General features: G+C 34.9%; 1 protein-coding gene across 7 annotated transcripts in view; it reads right to left on the reverse strand.

The window, feature by feature from the left end:
* Positions 1-7,633: 7,633 nt before the first annotated feature.
* Positions 7,634-18,435, reverse strand: part of LOC132632366 (probable cyclic nucleotide-gated ion channel 20, chloroplastic) — a 33,788-nt gene continuing 22,986 nt past the window's right edge. For 5 of the 7 annotated variants that reach the window (XM_060348273.1, XM_060348274.1, XM_060348271.1 and 2 more), the window contains 7 exons: positions 18,010-18,270; positions 16,288-16,433; positions 15,738-15,815; positions 13,330-13,459; positions 12,190-12,436; positions 10,092-10,254; positions 7,634-7,837 (listed from right to left, as the gene is read on the reverse strand). In XM_060348273.1, the coding sequence (XP_060204256.1) occupies positions 7,729-7,837; positions 10,092-10,254; positions 12,190-12,436; positions 13,330-13,459; positions 15,738-15,815; positions 16,288-16,433; positions 18,010-18,270 (1,134 nt within the window). In that variant the 3' untranslated portion in view covers positions 7,634-7,728. The remainder of the gene's footprint in view (positions 7,838-10,091; positions 10,255-12,189; positions 12,437-13,329; positions 13,460-15,737; positions 15,816-16,287; positions 16,434-18,009; positions 18,271-18,435) is intronic. The other 2 variants (XM_060348276.1, XM_060348275.1) reach the window with 1 other exon arrangement.

An 18,435-nucleotide genomic window follows, 5' to 3' on the forward strand; every position in this document is an offset into this window, starting at 1 on the left:
TCAATAATTCGTCTCATCATTATTGATCCAGGATGACCCATTCGGTCATGCCAAAGCACAAAAGTTCCTGAATCGTTAAACTTCTGGTTTACGATTGAGTGTGCTTCCATTGTACTAATTTCTGCATAGTACAGGCCAGAAGACAAAGTTGGTAATTTCTCCAAAACATATTTCTGGCCAGAGACATTCTTTGTAATGATAAGATATTCATCATTTGTTTCATTTAATGTCTCAACGTGATACCCATTACAGCGAATATCTTTGAAACTCAACAAGTTTCTTGGGGATCTAGAAGAGAATAATGCATCTTCTATAACAAGTTTCGTCCCCTTAGGTAGAAATATAGTAGCTCTTCCGGAGCCTTCAATTAATTTCGAATTGCCAGAAATTGTATTAATATTTCCCCTTTTTCTACGCAAGTGAGAAAAGTATTTCTCATCTTTGAATATAGCATGCGTTGTTCCACTATCAATCACACAAATATCTTCATGATTTGTCATTGATCCAAATAATATTTGAGGATTTTCCATATATTCTTCAAAACGAAAGAATAGGCAAAGTAAACATCGAAGTTGATATTTTGATTAGACAAAGTATTTCACACACTTTATTATATATATATGGAAACATAACCACATTAGATAATACAAACGACATGTATGAAATATCTAAGTTAATACAGATCCATTACCGATCAGATGATCTATTTTCCCTTCAGGGAGTTCAAAGAAATCTGCCACATCTAGGTGCATGGGCTCAACATTATCTTCAGAAATAAAATTTGCTTCGGCATCCTTTTCTGCCCTTTTGAGGGAGGCTTGATATAGCTCAACAAGGTGCTTTGGCGTACGACAGGTACGTGACCATTGCCCTTTTCCTCCACATCGGAAGCAATTATTTTCTAAAGTTTTCTTTTGCACAACTTCATGCTTTTCATCCTTCCTTTTACACTGCTGGTGGTGAAGGGAATTATATGGTGCAAAACGAGAATCATGATTAAAATTCCTTCCTCGACCACGACCATGACCACGACTGGGGCCACGACCTCTTCCACGCCTAGAATGGCGAAAATTTGCCTCATTCACTTCAGGGAATGAGGCAGTACCAGTGGGTCGGCTTTCATGATTTTTCATTAGTAATTCATTATGTTGTTCAGCCACTAGAAGATGTGAGATTAGATCAGAATATTTCTTGAACTTCATCTCTCGGTATTGCTGCTGCAGGAGCATACTCGAGGCAGGAAAAGTGGAGAATGTTTTCTCTAGCATATCATCATCAGTAATATTTTCACCACATAATTTCAGTTGAGAAATAATTTTAAACATTGTAGAATTATATGTCTTAACAGATTTAAAATCTTGGAACCTTAAATGGAGCCAATCAAAACGTGCTTGTGGAAGTATGACCATCTTCAGGTGATCATATCTATCTTTCAGGTCATTCCACAGCGTAAGAGGATTTTTAACTGTCAGATATTCCATTTTTAAATTCTCATCAAGATGATGGCGGAGGAATATCATTGCCTTAGCACGGTTTTGGTTTGATGCCTCATTTTTATCTTTGATGGTGTCTTCCAGACCCATCGCATTAAGGTGAATCTCGGCATCAAGAATCCACGACATATAGCTATTGCCGGATATATCTAAGGCTACAAATTCACGTCTAGAAAGATTTGCCATTAGTAATGGAAAACAAAGAAATCAATACCTTCGAGGCTTGTAAAGTATTTGCTCGAGATGACAGAGTCTCGTGCTGATAACGTGTTATAAAATAGCTTGTAGATATTGTCCGCTTTGACGCACCTCACGGCTTTAAATCGCGTCTAGCAGGTAGGGACCAGCATGGTCCACCCATGGGAAGCCAACCTGTAGAGACTGTCCGCTTTGGAGACTTCTGGCTCCTCACGGTTTTATGCACGTCTATCAAGGGAAGGCGGGCCACCAGGCTTCCGGCCAACTACTTGTAGACATTGTCCGCTTTGGAGACTTCAGGCTCCGCACGGTTTTAATCGCGTCTACAAGTAAAGGCTTCAGGCCCTGCTTATAAGCACGCACATAATCTCATGTGCGAGCGATGTGGGAACTTCCAGTTCACAACACATATGTCTTTATTCATAAGTAACCTACGATGCTGTACTTTTTTATTTCTAGCTACATAATTTGTAGTAAGAAAAAGAGTAATACTAACCTGAAGTACAACTGAAACGCATGCATCATCCTTCGTTGGAAAATAATCAAATAATTTAAGATGTTCCCCCGGTTTTTATTTGCCGAAGATAACTAGGACAATATTAATTTAATTTCATACCAATAAATAAATAAAATGAAAGAAAATGAAGCTAGAATGGATCATGGGAGATAAGAATTTATATTTTAGTAAACGTAGAAAATGTTATTTAGGTGATTTTTCTTAATTTAAACTTGTATGGATAAAATTATTATCTAAATTCCCAGTCGCTCCCCCACCCCAGAGGCATATGTAACTACTACTTAACGAATTTTAATTAGACCCAATCGTTCCGATACGAAATAGTATAGAATGAAATAATTATAATATTTGAACTCATTAAATTCAAATCTTGAATCCGCTTCCACGGAGCGTCTTCCCCAAACCCTAGCCTCCTAACACCTAAATAACTTGAGTTGTTAATGAAGGACATAGAAGAGTTTGCTTTAATAATGAATGTAGCAACTTTCCCTCTGACAACATATGCCTCCAACCCTATATATGGTAGTTATTGCTTCTACTTCCAATTTATATCTCTGCTACCCCCCCCCCCCCCTCCCCCTCCCACCCTCTTCCCCTCATACATATGTATATGTACATACATATATACACGCATACACGGGTAAAAACACGTTTCCTCAAGCGGTATTATGGAACATGTTTAATTAAGTCGATCATTTTATTAGATATGTATATACAAATAATAGTAACTAAAATGAAAATATTAGGTATTGACACCACTTTTCATTATAGTGATTTATTCACATATTCACTTCTTCAGATATTGATATTGTTGCTAACGAAAATTTTTGCGTACGCCACTACACACACACACATATATATATATATATATATATATATATATATACGCATACGTGATACGTGCACATCCATATATTCTAGTTCATTTGAAACTTTACGTTGATTGTTTAGTATCTTGATAATTAAAATTAAAAAAGATCGATGTTATTTCTTTAATGATATTTACAAACCTCTATGTATAAGTGTAGCACATACGTCAAATAAACTAATTAGCGTTTAACTTCAGTATAATTGAGTGATCAAATAAACCAAAACAAACACACACAACACACACACATATATATATATATATATATATATATATATATATATATATATATATATAGTAAGAGAAATTTATCTGTATCTATCTCTTTTATTAGAAGTAGAAGATGAATAAATTATTTTACGACAATATAGGTGAGTTTTATGGGCTTGCATATATTCATGTGCCAAACTGCACTTGCATTTCTTCAACTTTTTTAGAATGAACACTATCTGCCATTTATCATTCTCCTAAAATAACATGAATAGGACATGTGAGACTTTTAAGTCTTAAACTATCTCATGTTAGTTTACAGTTTAAAGAGTTAGTAACAATATTAAACAGTTTTTTTCTAAAAGTGGCCTTTGACTCGACGCTGCACACAGGGGCGGATCTAGGGCCCACCGAGGGTGTTCGGGTGAACACCCTCGGTAAAACATTACACCGTATATATAAGGTATTTTTTCATTTTTTATGTACATATATAGATTTTGAACACCCTAAAAACAAGAAAAGAGATTGATTAAGTGGTCTAGGGTGTTCAAAATTCACATTGAGGTTCCAAGTTCAAATCTCAATCACTAATTCGAGATTAATAACTTAAAATTGTAATCATGAATCCACCTCTAATCAAGTTCCTTCTTTTACTAGGTGGAGAGGTAATTGAGCTGGAACAAGAATAATATGCAACAACTCTCTTTCCTTTTTTTTTTGCGTGGATTACCCTTCTTTTGGGTGGTCTTTAATTTTTGTCCCTCAAATTGGTGGTCTTTAATTTTTATCCTTCGCTTAATACCCCGAGATTATCGGTTCGAACCCCAGCTCAATAAAAAAAAAAAAGGAATTTCGCAGGCAGAGGTTTGGATTCGCAAGGTAGAATTTTGCATGAAGGTAAAATTCTGCCTTAAGGCAGAGTTTCACTGAAGCAGGCAAAATTCTGCCTGCAGGATTAACTTTGGCCCGAATAGGCCTAACTTTGCTACAAAACTCTGCCTTACGATTTTTTTTCTTTGACTGAGCCGGGATTTGAACCCCAAACCTCATGGTATTAGGTGAAGGGAAAAAATTAAAGACCACCAATTTGAGGGGCAAAAATTAAAGACCACCATAAAATAGGGGCATTCCTGCGAATTGGCCCTCTTTTTGTTGGTTTTCTGTCCTCATTCATTTATTTATTTTTTTGCGCGGATTGTCCTTCTTTTGGGGTGGTCTTTAATTTTTGTTCCTCAAATTGGCGGTCTTTAGTATTTGCACTTCACTTAACACCAAGAGGTCCTGAGTTCGAATTCAAGCTCAGTAAAAAAATAAAAAAATAAATAATCGCAAGCCATAAGTTGGGATTCGCAAGGCATAAGTTGGACTCAATTTATGCCTTAAGGCAAACTTTTACCCAAAATTAGGACTTAAGGCGTGGGTTTGCAAAACTCCAGCGATTTATTTTTTTTGGCCTTGCCTTAAGGCAGAGTTTGAAACCCAACTTATGCATTGCGATTTTTTTAAAAAAATTTTGACTGAACGGGGGTTCGAACCTAAAACCAAGAGGCTTGTAGCGAAGGGAAAAAAATAAATAAAGACCACGGATTTCAGGGACAAAAACTAAAGACCAACCCTGCGAAGGCCAATCCTGCAAATTTCCCCTTATTAATTAGTCTTATAAGTTATGGGCTTATGTAAGAAGTCCATTATTCACTGAATTGGGCAAGGCTCAAAAAGGTCTTGCGTTCACTAGTTACTTTTGAGTTCTGTCTTTGAAAATAGTCATTATTATTGAATTTCAAGTTTAATGATTGAAACTACATGATTATGACTACTTTTCAATTACGAGAGCTGAAAAATGATTATTCATTAATTTTAAACCCAAAAAGCCTTATTATTCAAGGACTCCAGCGGTATAGTGATCCAAGTTCATTCGACATGCTCAATTGTTGTAGAAATTTTAATTCCTTCATATGACATTGTTTTATAGTATACAACATTAAATTCAGTCCTTTTTAGCTAATACGTGAAAATCTTTTATTACAATATAGTTACTAATCAAGGGCATAGTTTATTATTGGACAATGGTATATTAATCAGAGTTAATAAATCTCCAGATTCTTTCTGAAATTAAAGGAAAAAGAGAAGTTAATTAAGAACTACGCATTTACACCATTTAATTTTACTATTCAGCAAATGATGGTGATCGTTAATGCTGTGGTAGGTCTACTACGTCATGATGATATTGAATCATTCATGCACCTAGTTCACATAATTAAGAGCATTTGCTTTCAATTTGACAAACTTTTTCAATGAATTAATGTACTCTTATACACGCGTAAAATGTTAAAAATTATCAAAAGATCATACGTGTAATATACGTGTGGCTGAAAGATCAAATGCGTAAACAACTACGTATTAGATTTTTCCCAATCAATAAATTAAAGATCTGTCTTCAATAGGTGTATACATTGAATTAGCAATAGAAAATAGTACTAGTAACTCCATAAGAATAATATTGTAATCGAATTTTCACCACACTCATTTAATTAAATCCTTGACTTGGACCAGTAGTGCAGAGAAACAGGCCAACAAAATTGCTAGCTGGTTGCTAATCTTACACTATTGTTTCACCAAAATTAAATTGATATTAATGGCTAGTACTCCCATTGCCATCGGACTCTGCTTTAAACGTCACATTTACTATTACCAGCTTTTCTACTTTTTCTTTTTAAAATTTTCTTCGTGTTATAAATATTATTTATTATTGTGGATGTCTATCTTTAGGAGAAAAATTAGGGTTTGTGATTTTGGGACCAAGCTATTTTTTTCTTATAAATAGAGAGGTTCTCTTCATTGTATTTACATCCCTAACAAGAGAAATAAAGATATCTTCTCTCTTTCTCCACAATATTCTTCTTGCTTGTTTTATTATTTTATAACACTTCGGAGCGATTTCGGGGCAGGGACGAAGCTATCCTTGTTCGAGGGAAGTCAATTGACACGGAAATTACATCGTGTAAATAGGTTAGTTTTTAATGTATATACACTCTATGTTTATTTTTTTATATTTTGAGTGTTCTTAATTAAAAATATGTCTAAAATACACCCTAACATTTGCCCGAATTTGCTGTAACACACCTAACCTTTATGGGCAGGGGCGGAGCCACATATGGCCAAGGGGTTCATCCGAACCCCCTTCGGTGGAATAATACACTATTTATACATGGTTAAAATTATTTTTTATGTATATATAGTAGATGTTAAACCCTCTTTGGCTTCTTCATAAGTTTACTTTTTTATATTTTGAACCCCCTTAGTGAAAATCCTGGCTCCGCCACTGTTTACGAGGGTCCTATTACCCCTGGATATATTTTTAAGGAATTTCTATTGCATTTATCGAGTGAGCTGGATATCAATTCAAACACATGCTGATCAAAATGCCAAAAAACAAAGGAGTCCAGTTATTTTCAGGTCATTTCACACTTCGAACAAAACAAAAATTAGAATTCTCTTCAATACTCTTAATTCTTTTCATGGAGAAAGCAGTTGATCTCTTGGAATTTGATCTTGTGAATCACTATATTCTTTCATAATCGAGTCTTGGCTTATGTCGCGTTGGATTTTCCAAATAAATGCCAAAGAAATACTTTAAAAATATATTCAGAGGATAATAGAATCATCGTAAAGGTTAGATGTGTTACAGCAAATCCGGGCAAAGATTGAGGTGTATTTTGGACATTTTCCGTTTTTTTTGGGATACTCCAAAAAGATATAGCAGAAATTATGCGTCGCAGATTTAGTTGTACAATCATAGTACACCATATCTATTTTAGGATAGAGGAAGACAACATTTTATGTCTAGCTAGAGATTAATTTATGCACCTAACAATTTAAAGTTACTTATACAATCAGATTACTTATAGTTACATATAATCCTTTATTATAAGTATTATATTTATTGGTAAGTTGGAAAAAACATTAAACTGATAGTATGAGAACTTTATATTATCAGTAAATACCAAGATTTTACTATCTTTTTATCTTAGTATACTTTGATTTTTCTTCAACTGTAAAGACCACTTCGACTATGTGGTGTTGGTTAACCGTATTCTGAAACACGGGAAAAAATCATTGGCTTATCAAATGATCTATCAAACCGTGATAGAGATTCAACAAAAGACAGAAACAGAATAAAGCAGAGTCTTACATCAGATCATCCATCTTGATACATACATATTAGGCATTAATGAAAGACTAATATTTTTTCCATAAAAAACGTTTCAAACATTATAAACTGTACTCTTGGGTTAATATATGGGTTATTCAATACAAAATTTCAGTCTGAGTTTTGATTGGAAACTAAGTACTATATATATTACTACAAACAAAAAAATAAATATACGGACTAAAAAAGAATTTAAGCTTTTGCAGAAGAAATAACTAACAATGATAATATATTAGTGTTGGGGGCTGGAAGAGTCAGCTCGGCTTTGACGTTTCTTCCTGTATCTCCAGGCAACCTGTATCCGCCTTCCTGCCAGCCCTCGCCAATATGGAGATTCATACCTGAAACAATTTCGACTACTATTAAATAGTTTCCATATTAAAAAAAAAAAAAAAAAAAAAAAAAGAGCTTGAAACAAGAAGAATGCAAACTTAAAAAATATCATCATAAACCGTTTTCGTTCACATAAGGTTCCATCCCAATCAGTCACGAAAAAAATCCATTGTATTATCTCCCCTTACTCACTCACCCCCCACCCCCTCCCCCCCTACCGACCACACAAAACACCCATCAAAGGAAAAGATGAACATATAAGAGACAGGTGGAACCATAATTTCAAATGAATTCATTTAAGAACGACGACTTCGAGTGTTAATTAAAAAAAAAAAAAAAGGGCAGCCCGGTGCACTAAGCTCCCGCTATGTGCAGGGTCCGAAGAAGGGCCGGACCACAAGGGTCTTTTGTACATAGCCTTACCCTGCATTTCTGCAAGAGGCTGTTTCCACGGCTCAAACCTGTGACCTCCTGGTCACATGACAGCTACTTTACCAGTTACGCCAAGGCTCCCCTTCGACTTCAAGTGTTAATAACCGGGTTCTAAATTTAATGTGTATATATTTAATGAATTTCTTAAAAGAAATACACCATTTGAACAAAAGTTATCAGGTTCTGTCAAACTCGTACCCGGTCTTCAATCTATCTCCGCCCCTGATAGGAGAGTTGGAGAATTATGTATCTGGGCTTCTACCTCGACCCCTAATAAGAGAGTTGGAGAATTATGGTAGCTAAGCCTGGTTGACTACCTAAAACTAAGTGTCTGTCTTTCTCTAATTCTGCACCTGCAGAATGATACATATATAGATTATTGCTTTGCTGGTGGTCAGGAATGAAAGTGGAAAGAAACGGGATGGGTTTTACTCGGTGACATTACTTGACTTAAGCCCCAATGACTTGGAACTACAACATAACTGTGAAACATAAACATGTAAATCTGACTTCGGCCCTATTTGTTTGCACTTAATGGGAGTCTGAATCTGATTCATTCAGATCCAAACCCATTAAGTGCATTTGTTTTTTAATTTTAAAATCCTCTTAATTAATCTGAATATGTCTTATTCGGTCAGACCTGGGACAAAGTCTGAATCTCCTTCAGACGTCAAAACACACCTCCTTTGTCGGTAAAGACTCATTTTTTATTTTCGGAAGAAAAACTTTACGCCTCTCTCTCTCTCTTTGCTTCAACTATCAACCCAACAAGCCATTCTTCTCCCTGGCAGTGATTTCTTCTACCTTTTAACTGAAAAGTTGCAAAATTCTACAACTCTATGCCTATTATTTTGTCAAATTTATACTTCTTCTGGTTAATGAGTTCTTTGATAGAGAGTAAAATAGATGAAGGGTTTGAAAAATTTGTGGGTCTGGATGAATTGCTTAACTTTTTTGGACCGATTTTATTTTATCTTTCTATTAATCTCTCTCATGTCGACTCTAATTTTTTTTTAGATTAACAAACAAATCGGTATTAACTTAAGGTTGGAAAGAAAATCAAACGTCTGTTGAGAGGAAGCTAACGAGGTTTTTTGAGGGAGCTAATGGATCCTAATGAGGGTATTTTCACAGAGCAGCTAAATGTTTGTTTTATTAGTTGTGTTGTTTGGGACTTTTACCCCTAGGTTTTTCGACTCAAAGAAATGTTTCAATTCAATAGCCTGTCTCCTTGACCGTATGTTTGGTGTTTTCTTCTACTGAGAGTACTTATTCTTTCGATTAGTTTGTAATTGCCTTATGAAAATTGTTTGTACTTGATTCTTGTTAAAGTGTGTACATATAACATATACTATATGGATTACGACAAATTTCATAATCACTTTGGTTGTTTAACTTGAAGAATGTGGGTGCAAAACTTTGCTACTAATATTTCAATGTTATTATATTTGATTACTATTTTAGTGAATTGTATATTTATTAGGTTTAATTGTTTAAATATAAATAAAATATGCATATTCAGATGTTGAAAAAACAAACAGTCCAAATCATTTAGTGTTCAGATCTAGATGCAACATCTTAATATTCAGATGTGCATTCAGATTCAGACGTCTTAATCTTAATGAAAACAAATGCAGCCTTCATCTCCAAAGAGGCCCTTCTAGTTGATCTTCTTATACTCCATATGCCTATACTTGGCAGAACTGATATTTCGAGTAGATTTGTAAAAGATTAATGCCACATTATTTTATTTATCACCATGTGTTTTGGGTGTTTTTCCAAATAAATAAATAAATGCATTGGAGATACAGTAGTTATAAATTAAATTACCTTAGGGCACCTTGAACACGTGGGCTCCGCAAGAATCTTGCAAAAAGATTAGTGACTTCTTCAAGATCTGAAGCTCGCAATATAAATGCTTCAACATTTGTCAGGCACCTAACCAGTCTGTTGCTCAGCAATCTGTGTCCAGGAATTCTGATCTTTTTCCCATCTGAAAGGACAAAACGAATAGTGACGATAAAATTGTTGCACCATGTATTTCACATTCGCAATTTTATCGCTTCCAAGACTAGAAAATCATTCAGAGCTTATCAAAGTTTTAGATAGCCCATTCGATAAGCTGGACTGAAGGCAGAAAAAGTTTTATCCGCTCTTCATATGGTTTTCAATTATCTTCACTAAATTGTGAAGACTCAACTTCATTAAATGGGGAAGTCACCTCTATGATTAGGCTGATTGAAAGTTCAAATCAAATATTTATCTTAACATCAAAACCATCAAATTGCAGACTTCTGCTTATTGACCCTGACATCCTTATGATCACTGAATGTTCATCCTCTCAACACGAAAGTCCAACTTTTGACATTTCAAGTTTATCTAGTCTGTTGTAAGAGGGCACAACCCTGGTGAATCATATATGATCTTACGGTACCAAACGATAAACGAAAAGAGGAGGGAAAACATTTGATTTTCTAGTTTGTATATCGGCTTTATATCAAGCACGAGACAAGAAGACATCAATCCAGGGAAGTTTATATTATGCTTAGGTCCTGCAGACTTAATTTTCTACACATTTGTCCTAGTATAAGACCAAATAACAACGAGAAACAATAGCTGTTCCCTAAGGAAGACATAAGTTCTTCAGTGACCATATTTTGACTGTAATTGATTATCACATATACAGACAAAAACGGAACTAAAGAAGCAGGAGGTAGTAAAAACTTCTCAGAAGTACTTGCTGCATGCAACAGCATACTTAATTAACTTCTAGTGCAACCATCACTCCCAATTACTGCTCCATCTGGATCAAGTAATCACAACCTGATGAACACTTGTGGTAAGAATGTTACTTGTTCCAGCACAGAAAAATGTTGAATTTGGCACTTAAATCTGCATTCAGTTGTCTACTAGGGTGCTATAGCTTTTGAATGCGCATAACAATCCAACATTTGAATAGGACTGCAGCTAAATGGTACTTTGGATGCTAGAACTTAAAGTAAGCCTACACTTCCTTTCATACATTGCAATGCTAATCTTTTACTGAGAGACAAAGATTTGAAATTTCAGCCATAATCATCAATAGATAAGAATTCTGTTAATACTTCTTTGACACTGTGCATACCCTTTCACAGCTTCCAGACTTGCTCCATAGGTCTAGCCTGTATTTACCTGACATATTACCTTCATCCGTTTGTAAATTTCATTTGTTAATACTTCTTTGATACACCTTAACTCATCTTCCTTGAGTACTGGTCTATGAGTAATGTTTAGACTAACTATCATGCATACCACAAATATAATAAGAGAAATTGAGAAGAGACTTAAGGAATTATATGATCAGTTTGAGTCGAAACCAAGAGGAAAACAAACTGGAAATCTACAAAGTTTATTGCACCTTGAATTGAACCAGTATAAAATGCGAGAGCGAATCCTCAAAGTTTAGATTCAACTTAGATAATCTTAATTGAGTAGGGAACATTGTAATTAAGGAGTCCTTTCATTTGGTTAAGGTTAACTCATAGTACTTGATAAAAGACTCTTGTTCAAATGTTACTGAAAGTACATCCCTACAATCGTCTTTTCTGAGTTTTCTCTATAACTTTGTACCGAGTGTTCTACTATTTAGTTTTATTAGTTACTTTCCCTTTTAGTCTTAAGCCCTTCTACATTCGATATCTCAACAATGGAAATTAATTGAAGATTTGGTAATTCTCATGGAATGATCTATCTGTTCGCATAATTATTTGAAACGATTAGTGTGCTTTGCTAGTCTGATTAGTCGCAGCAAAAGCTTTGACATTTTTTTATCATCGCACCATTGAACATTGTCATGCTAGTAATAAAATTTTAGAGCCAACACCATATCATGCATATATGCCAAATATGAATGCACTCACAAGACAGTCTTTAAAAGATCTGTAATCACCTCTGTTTATAGAAGAATGCTCAAGGCACCATGTGAGGAGTTCTTCCCCACAGACATCCCCTTCACACAAGGAGGCTACGTTCCCATCTTCTCCAATGCTTTCCATCTTGCCCCGAATTACGAAAACCATCTTGTCAACTAGACCACCACGGTATAAAACTTTGCTTCCTGCTATGTATGTTTTCTGTCTCAATCTCTCACAGATGGCATCTATGATGGGTTCATCTAGAAGTGTGAATATTCGAACCTGCAAATCAATAACGTAATGCGAAAGTCATGAAAAAGCATCAAGGATAATATGTTCAATATAAAGAGCCACTTACTACCAATTGAAGTTGTTGAAGGAAGAGATCAACATTTATCTGATCTAAATAAGTAGACAAATTAAAATTTGCACAGATAAAACGAAGTGCATCTTAATGTACTGAAAACAAAACCATTCCTTAACCCTACACCAAACCTGCTTTATACAGACCCCTACTCGATCCGATCCCAAGCTGCCATGTATTTGTCCCTTCTAAATTTGTCCCTAAACATTTTTAGCATCTTTTGTTCCCATTTCTTTACAAACAATAACTATGCCTCAGTCCCAAAGAAATTGGGGTTGGCTATATGAATCCGCAATTCTTCATTTAAGCTCATTTCATATCATCATCATAATTAAAAAAATAAAGTGAGAAATAAGTTTATATATATATATATATATATATATTAGTAATATAAGTTATCTAACAAATCTAAAATCTATCCTCAACTAATAATTATCACCTATATGGATCTTTTACTTCCATTGTGCCCTCTCTTTAGCTAAGTCTGCACTGATACCAAGCATTAGGGCAAAGTAGCCTGATGTTACAAGTTCCAATCTTCCAATCAATGAATCTCTTCCATGCAGAAGGAAGGCTAAACAGCTTAAATCTAACCCAAACCAGGAAAGCCCCTTTTTCCTATCTGTTCAATTTGGTTAAACTAAAATTCACACAAAAATGAAATGTTTCAGAAACCAGACCTTGATTGGCTAGACCCAATGGTTCTAATCACAATATATGTACTGCAAGTGAGCTTGTCTATAAAAAGCATGAGGAATAAAAGAATAGATAGAATATAAATGATCCAAATAATAGTCCAGTCGGAATTCACCTTTTTGATGAATTTAAAAAGATATCTCCGTATATCTCTTTGAAGGTCTTCGGGAAGATTCTCTAATAGCATTTCTTCATTGACCCCTCTGGTAGCGGCCCAATTATATCTCTCTGCCTCTCGAACTTGCCTACAGGGGAGAGGATCATGCCTTTAGGTTTTCTTGTAGTACAGTAAGGAGAATGGATAGTTTATCATGTTGGATTAATATTGATCATAATACTGGTGCTTTAATTTGCAAGGACAAAAGAAATACAATAACAGCCTCTTCTATATTTCTAGAACAACTAAAAGGAGGCTTCACTGTGGTCCATTTAGGAAATCTCCCTCGCCTTACAGATCTCCTAACAATAATCTATCTCATGGTCGTTCACTTAGAAGTAGAGATGCAGTTCGTTACTAAGTTCCCAAATAATACAATAGTTTCATCCATACATTCTTTGTTACTCTTAATATCATTAGAGAATTAATAGCTACCCAAGACTCGGAAGTGGAAAGGGTGGTCCAATGTTTACAAAATCATTTTCAAACTTTTGACTGAAAGATTGAAGAAGGTGATACACAAGTTGGTTGATAATATCAGATAAATTTCATTAATGGGAGGCAGATAATGGATGCTTCCCTTATAGCTAATGAGTGTGCAGGTACCAGGTTAAATTGTGTACAGCTTGGAATTCTATGCAAGTTGGATATTGAGAACGCATATCCGCATATGACCTACTCAATCTCCTTAAGGAAATGGATCAAATGGATATTCTTTTGAATCAGCAGAGTAAGATATTTAGTATTGGTTAATGATTTTCCAGTGCACTTCTTCCCTTCACAAAGGGGTTTCAAACAAGGAGACCCTTTGTCTCTTTTTGTGTTCCTCTTGGTCATGGAGGGATTCAGCAGAATGATAAGAATAGCCCGTCATAATGGTTGGGTAAGGGTTCTAAAGTAGCTAGCAGCAGGTCCAACACGATGGAAATCTCACATCTATTGTATGCTAATGATACATTAGTATTATGTGATGTAGTGTGGAATAAAAAAGGCATTTAAGCCTGATACCAACTGGTTCTGAAGCACTGTATGGCCTAAAAGTAAATTGGGGGAAGAGTATTATGTTCTCTGTGAACCAATTGCAGGAAGTTTCAGCACTTGCTGATAAACTGGACTGGCAAGTTGTTTCCCCACCAACTAGCTATTTGGGTCTTCTGTTGAGTGCAAAAAGTTAAAGTTACAGAAAATGGCTGGAGTAACAGAAAAATGGAAAAGACAATATCTCTTTCTGGGCGGTAAACTGATTCTGATTAACACTGTATTTTCATATAGTGCAACGTAAGTCAAGGTCATGAAAGAGGACATATGAAGGACTGTTATACAATTCAGCAGGCACTTAGAAGACTAAGTTGCTAAAGAAAATTTCCAGGTAGTTGTAACTTATTCAACAAGAAATAATCCTGAAAATCATTCTTCCAATAATTAAAAATAACAAGAAAGGGTAGTATATGGAAAAATTTACACTCTTAGCAAAATTGTAAAGCTAGAAACAAAATCCCAGCCAAGAAAGACTTAACTTGTAATTAAGTAGGGTCACTTTCAATAGAAGTCCGTCTAAACAATATTTTCTGCCATTTTAACTACTTTGTCAGAATACAGTACTAATAAAGGATAAAAGAAAAAGGCTTCTTCGGACTTTGTAAGATAAGCTGAGTGATGCTTGTCCAACAAGCTGCAATGCGTGTAACACTTAGGATGCAGGAGAAGAGAAGGAGAACAAGACAAGTGCACTTAGGAATAAGTGCATGGGTACGGAAGAAGGAACTTTAACCCTCACAAGGTTATGAAAATCTTTAAATGTCAATTCTCAAAATTCAACTCTAGTTAAGTTAAGCAAATATGGAGTATATTTAGACATCCAACTCCAAGACTCACTTACAAGAGAGGACTGTCAGGGATATAATTAAAAATTAATTGGCACTATTAACTTAGTTAAATATTCTAGAGAACTAATAACTATGTAACATCTCATAACACTAAAATTTATATCAAAACAATCAATTAGAAATATACTTAATTTGAGCTTCCTCTGTACTTGCATCCCACATAACTAAGTATTCAGGACTTAAGGCCTCATTGAGGTAAATTAATAGATCTTAGAAATTCTTTAACTATGATCCTAATCAGTGGAATGCAGAGTCGAAAACAAAGTTAAATCAAGCAGAAACTTCAAGTCAAACACTTCAAGCTTCGACCTGGATCCAGAATAAATGAGTTATGAAGGTAGGTGCGAGATAGGAGGATGAATAACAGATCAGGCGTGCACTCGACCCAGGGATGCAATCAATCTATACAAGTATGTTAAGGAGAAGAAAACACTCAGACTATAGAAGTTGGGTGTCAAGAAAAAAGAGCATCAAGGCTACCTTCTCAATGCTACTGGCAAGCGTCTATGGCTCATCCATTGTTCAACATCACGACGTCTCAGAGACATTTCTAACCTCCTGCAGATATTGCACAAAAAGTGGTGCACAATCACCACAAAGACATACTAACAATCTAACAATTACATCCAAGTAAGAAATTTTTATCATGTTATAAAGTAAGATTGGAGAAAATGTCCCAAAATTTCCACACAACCAAATAGTTTTGGTATCCAAAAATATTCCTCCAAGTATTTCACTTTCAATTTCTGACACATAACTGATCTTTTTTTCCTGAGAAGAGGCAAAGGCTTCATGTTTCAGTTGAGAGAAATAGTTACAAGGTACTTGCGCATAACTCTTATGGAAGACTAATATAGTTACTCGCCCACCCAATATATTTCTTCAGTTAACTGTCAGTATTCCCTGAAAAGGCTAAATATATAATAGCAATCATGATTTCCACAAGCATCAAGTATGTCCCTTTAAAAATAAGTCTCCCTGGCATATACAAATACTGAATTTGTTTAGTTAGAATAGTAAAACTTTGTACCTGCGATCTAGAGACTGCAGAAAGTTTTGCATATTTCCAACCAGGAGGGCAAAAAGCACGAGTCCCATTCCGATTGTAGCCATTGTGAAAATAACTTCCCACAAAAAATAACTCGGGACTTGATTGCCAGCTAGTGTACTAATTTGCTTTGTCAAACACAATTTGGAAATACAGTCAGAAGTATAATTTCCATACTAAGTGACACAAGTAACTATATGAATGCAATGTATAGAAATCCTGGGTTGACTCATGATAAGATGAAAATGTATTGATTTTGTTGTGCCAGATATGATCAATCAAAGTTGGGTTTCTAATGTTTGAGATAAGTTTACCACTTGATTACTTTAATTATGTAGGAAAGGATAAAGATTGCAAGATTGAGAGAAAAAGAGTAGAAGCAGAAGAGCAAACTGTCGTGGCACTACAAGTTTAGCCCTCGAAGAAACTAGCAAGAAATAGGTAATAGGATTGTTCATTGATCAGCTCAGAGCGGTTACAAAGATTCAGTATTTTCGATTTTAGATTTTTTAAAAATGTTATATCAATACCATAATACCGAATTAAATTTGGTAGAATTCAGTTCTCTCTTTTTGGTTTTTAGATTTGTGTGGTTCAGTAACTTCAGTTTGTTTGGCTTGGAGCCTTACAGACCTAATCATTTAGCACATAATGAATAGGATTTTTAGCCAATTTTGGTTCATAAATGAGAGCAACAGGAAAACCAGCAATAACATCAACTTTTGACATCCTTTAAACAGTTGCAGAAATTGACATCATTCTAACGAGTGTTCAACATGTATTCAACACTCGATAGTCAAGAGTATCAAAGAAGTCTGAACTCTGAAGGTCAAACTTTTGTATAAAACCCTAAAGAGTAAAGGCAGACGACAGCCAATAAAGTATATTATAATCTATCTAATAATATAATTTATGTGTATTGTGTATAATCATGTATTACAGTATGGCATTCGCTATTTCGGTATTCCTTTTAAAAATTGAGTACCTTAATTATAAAAATTAATACCAAATATTGTATGAAAGGAAGGTAATTTTCTATCCCTTGTTTGATTTAATTTCGATGTACTTTATAAGCTTTCGCATAAAATAAGAAACGATCTCTCCAACGTATAAATGGTTGTCAGTTCACGTTCTCATCATCTTTGGTAAACTTTAGTCCACTGCAAAGACATTCACATACAGCTTTTCGTAGTTGTTTAGTAGATAAAAGTATAAAACCCAATTTAGATTTAATAGTACATCCCAACAGAAGACGACCATGCTATTTTTCCTATTTGAAGTTTCCTATTCCTTTCCTTCCTTGCCCTAGTTTCAAAACATGAGTAAAGGTATGACAATATCTGAACAACTTACTATGCAATGTGAGCCAAACCCCCTCCTCTACATGTTGTAGTTAGTCATGAATGTAAATGGATCCTTGTATGTGTATTTTGCAAAGCTAATACATATAAAATAGTACTTTTCCTTTGGACCAATTTTTTTTTTTGAAGTACTGGTATCTTATTTAGTACTGGATCCTTGTACGTCAATTTTTTTATTTAGTACTCTTACTTAAATCTGATGTTATAGAGATTTATCAAGAGCTCCGCAGCAAACATACATTGATCCACTACAGCATGTAATACAAAATTCTTTTTTTAAATACAGCTGGTATTAGAAATATGCAGATCACACGCCCACAATCATGAAGACTGGTAAAGGTACCTGGAAGCCCCAAAACAATGAGTACACATATCTTATGACAACACTCTTTTCAGTGGTTAGATTAACAGCTTGTTTATAGATTCCATAGTCAAAAACACCATTAGTAAAACAAGCAACTGCTTCAGAATTGTTCTTCCACTGATCCCATGTTGTATCCGACCTAAACTTTCTGTAATCATTGCCATGACCACAGTCTATAAAATCCATACACCTCGCTATGTTTGATCCACGACAAGCATCTCGAAGACATTGATTCACCCTCTAGAGATGGAGAAAAAAAGTTAAAACAGAAGATGATTTTGAAAACAAGGACAAAGCAACTGGTAGAAAGCAGTTCAAAATTTTCAATATGTTTGTTTCACACAGACCCACAAACCCCTCTAGCCTCAGAAGTGTACTAAGAAGCAAAAGTAATGGCTATACCAT

This window comes from Lycium barbarum, chromosome 3, assembly GCF_019175385.1.
Source record: "Lycium barbarum isolate Lr01 chromosome 3, ASM1917538v2, whole genome shotgun sequence".
Lineage (NCBI taxonomy): Eukaryota > Viridiplantae > Streptophyta > Magnoliopsida > Solanales > Solanaceae > Lycium > Lycium barbarum.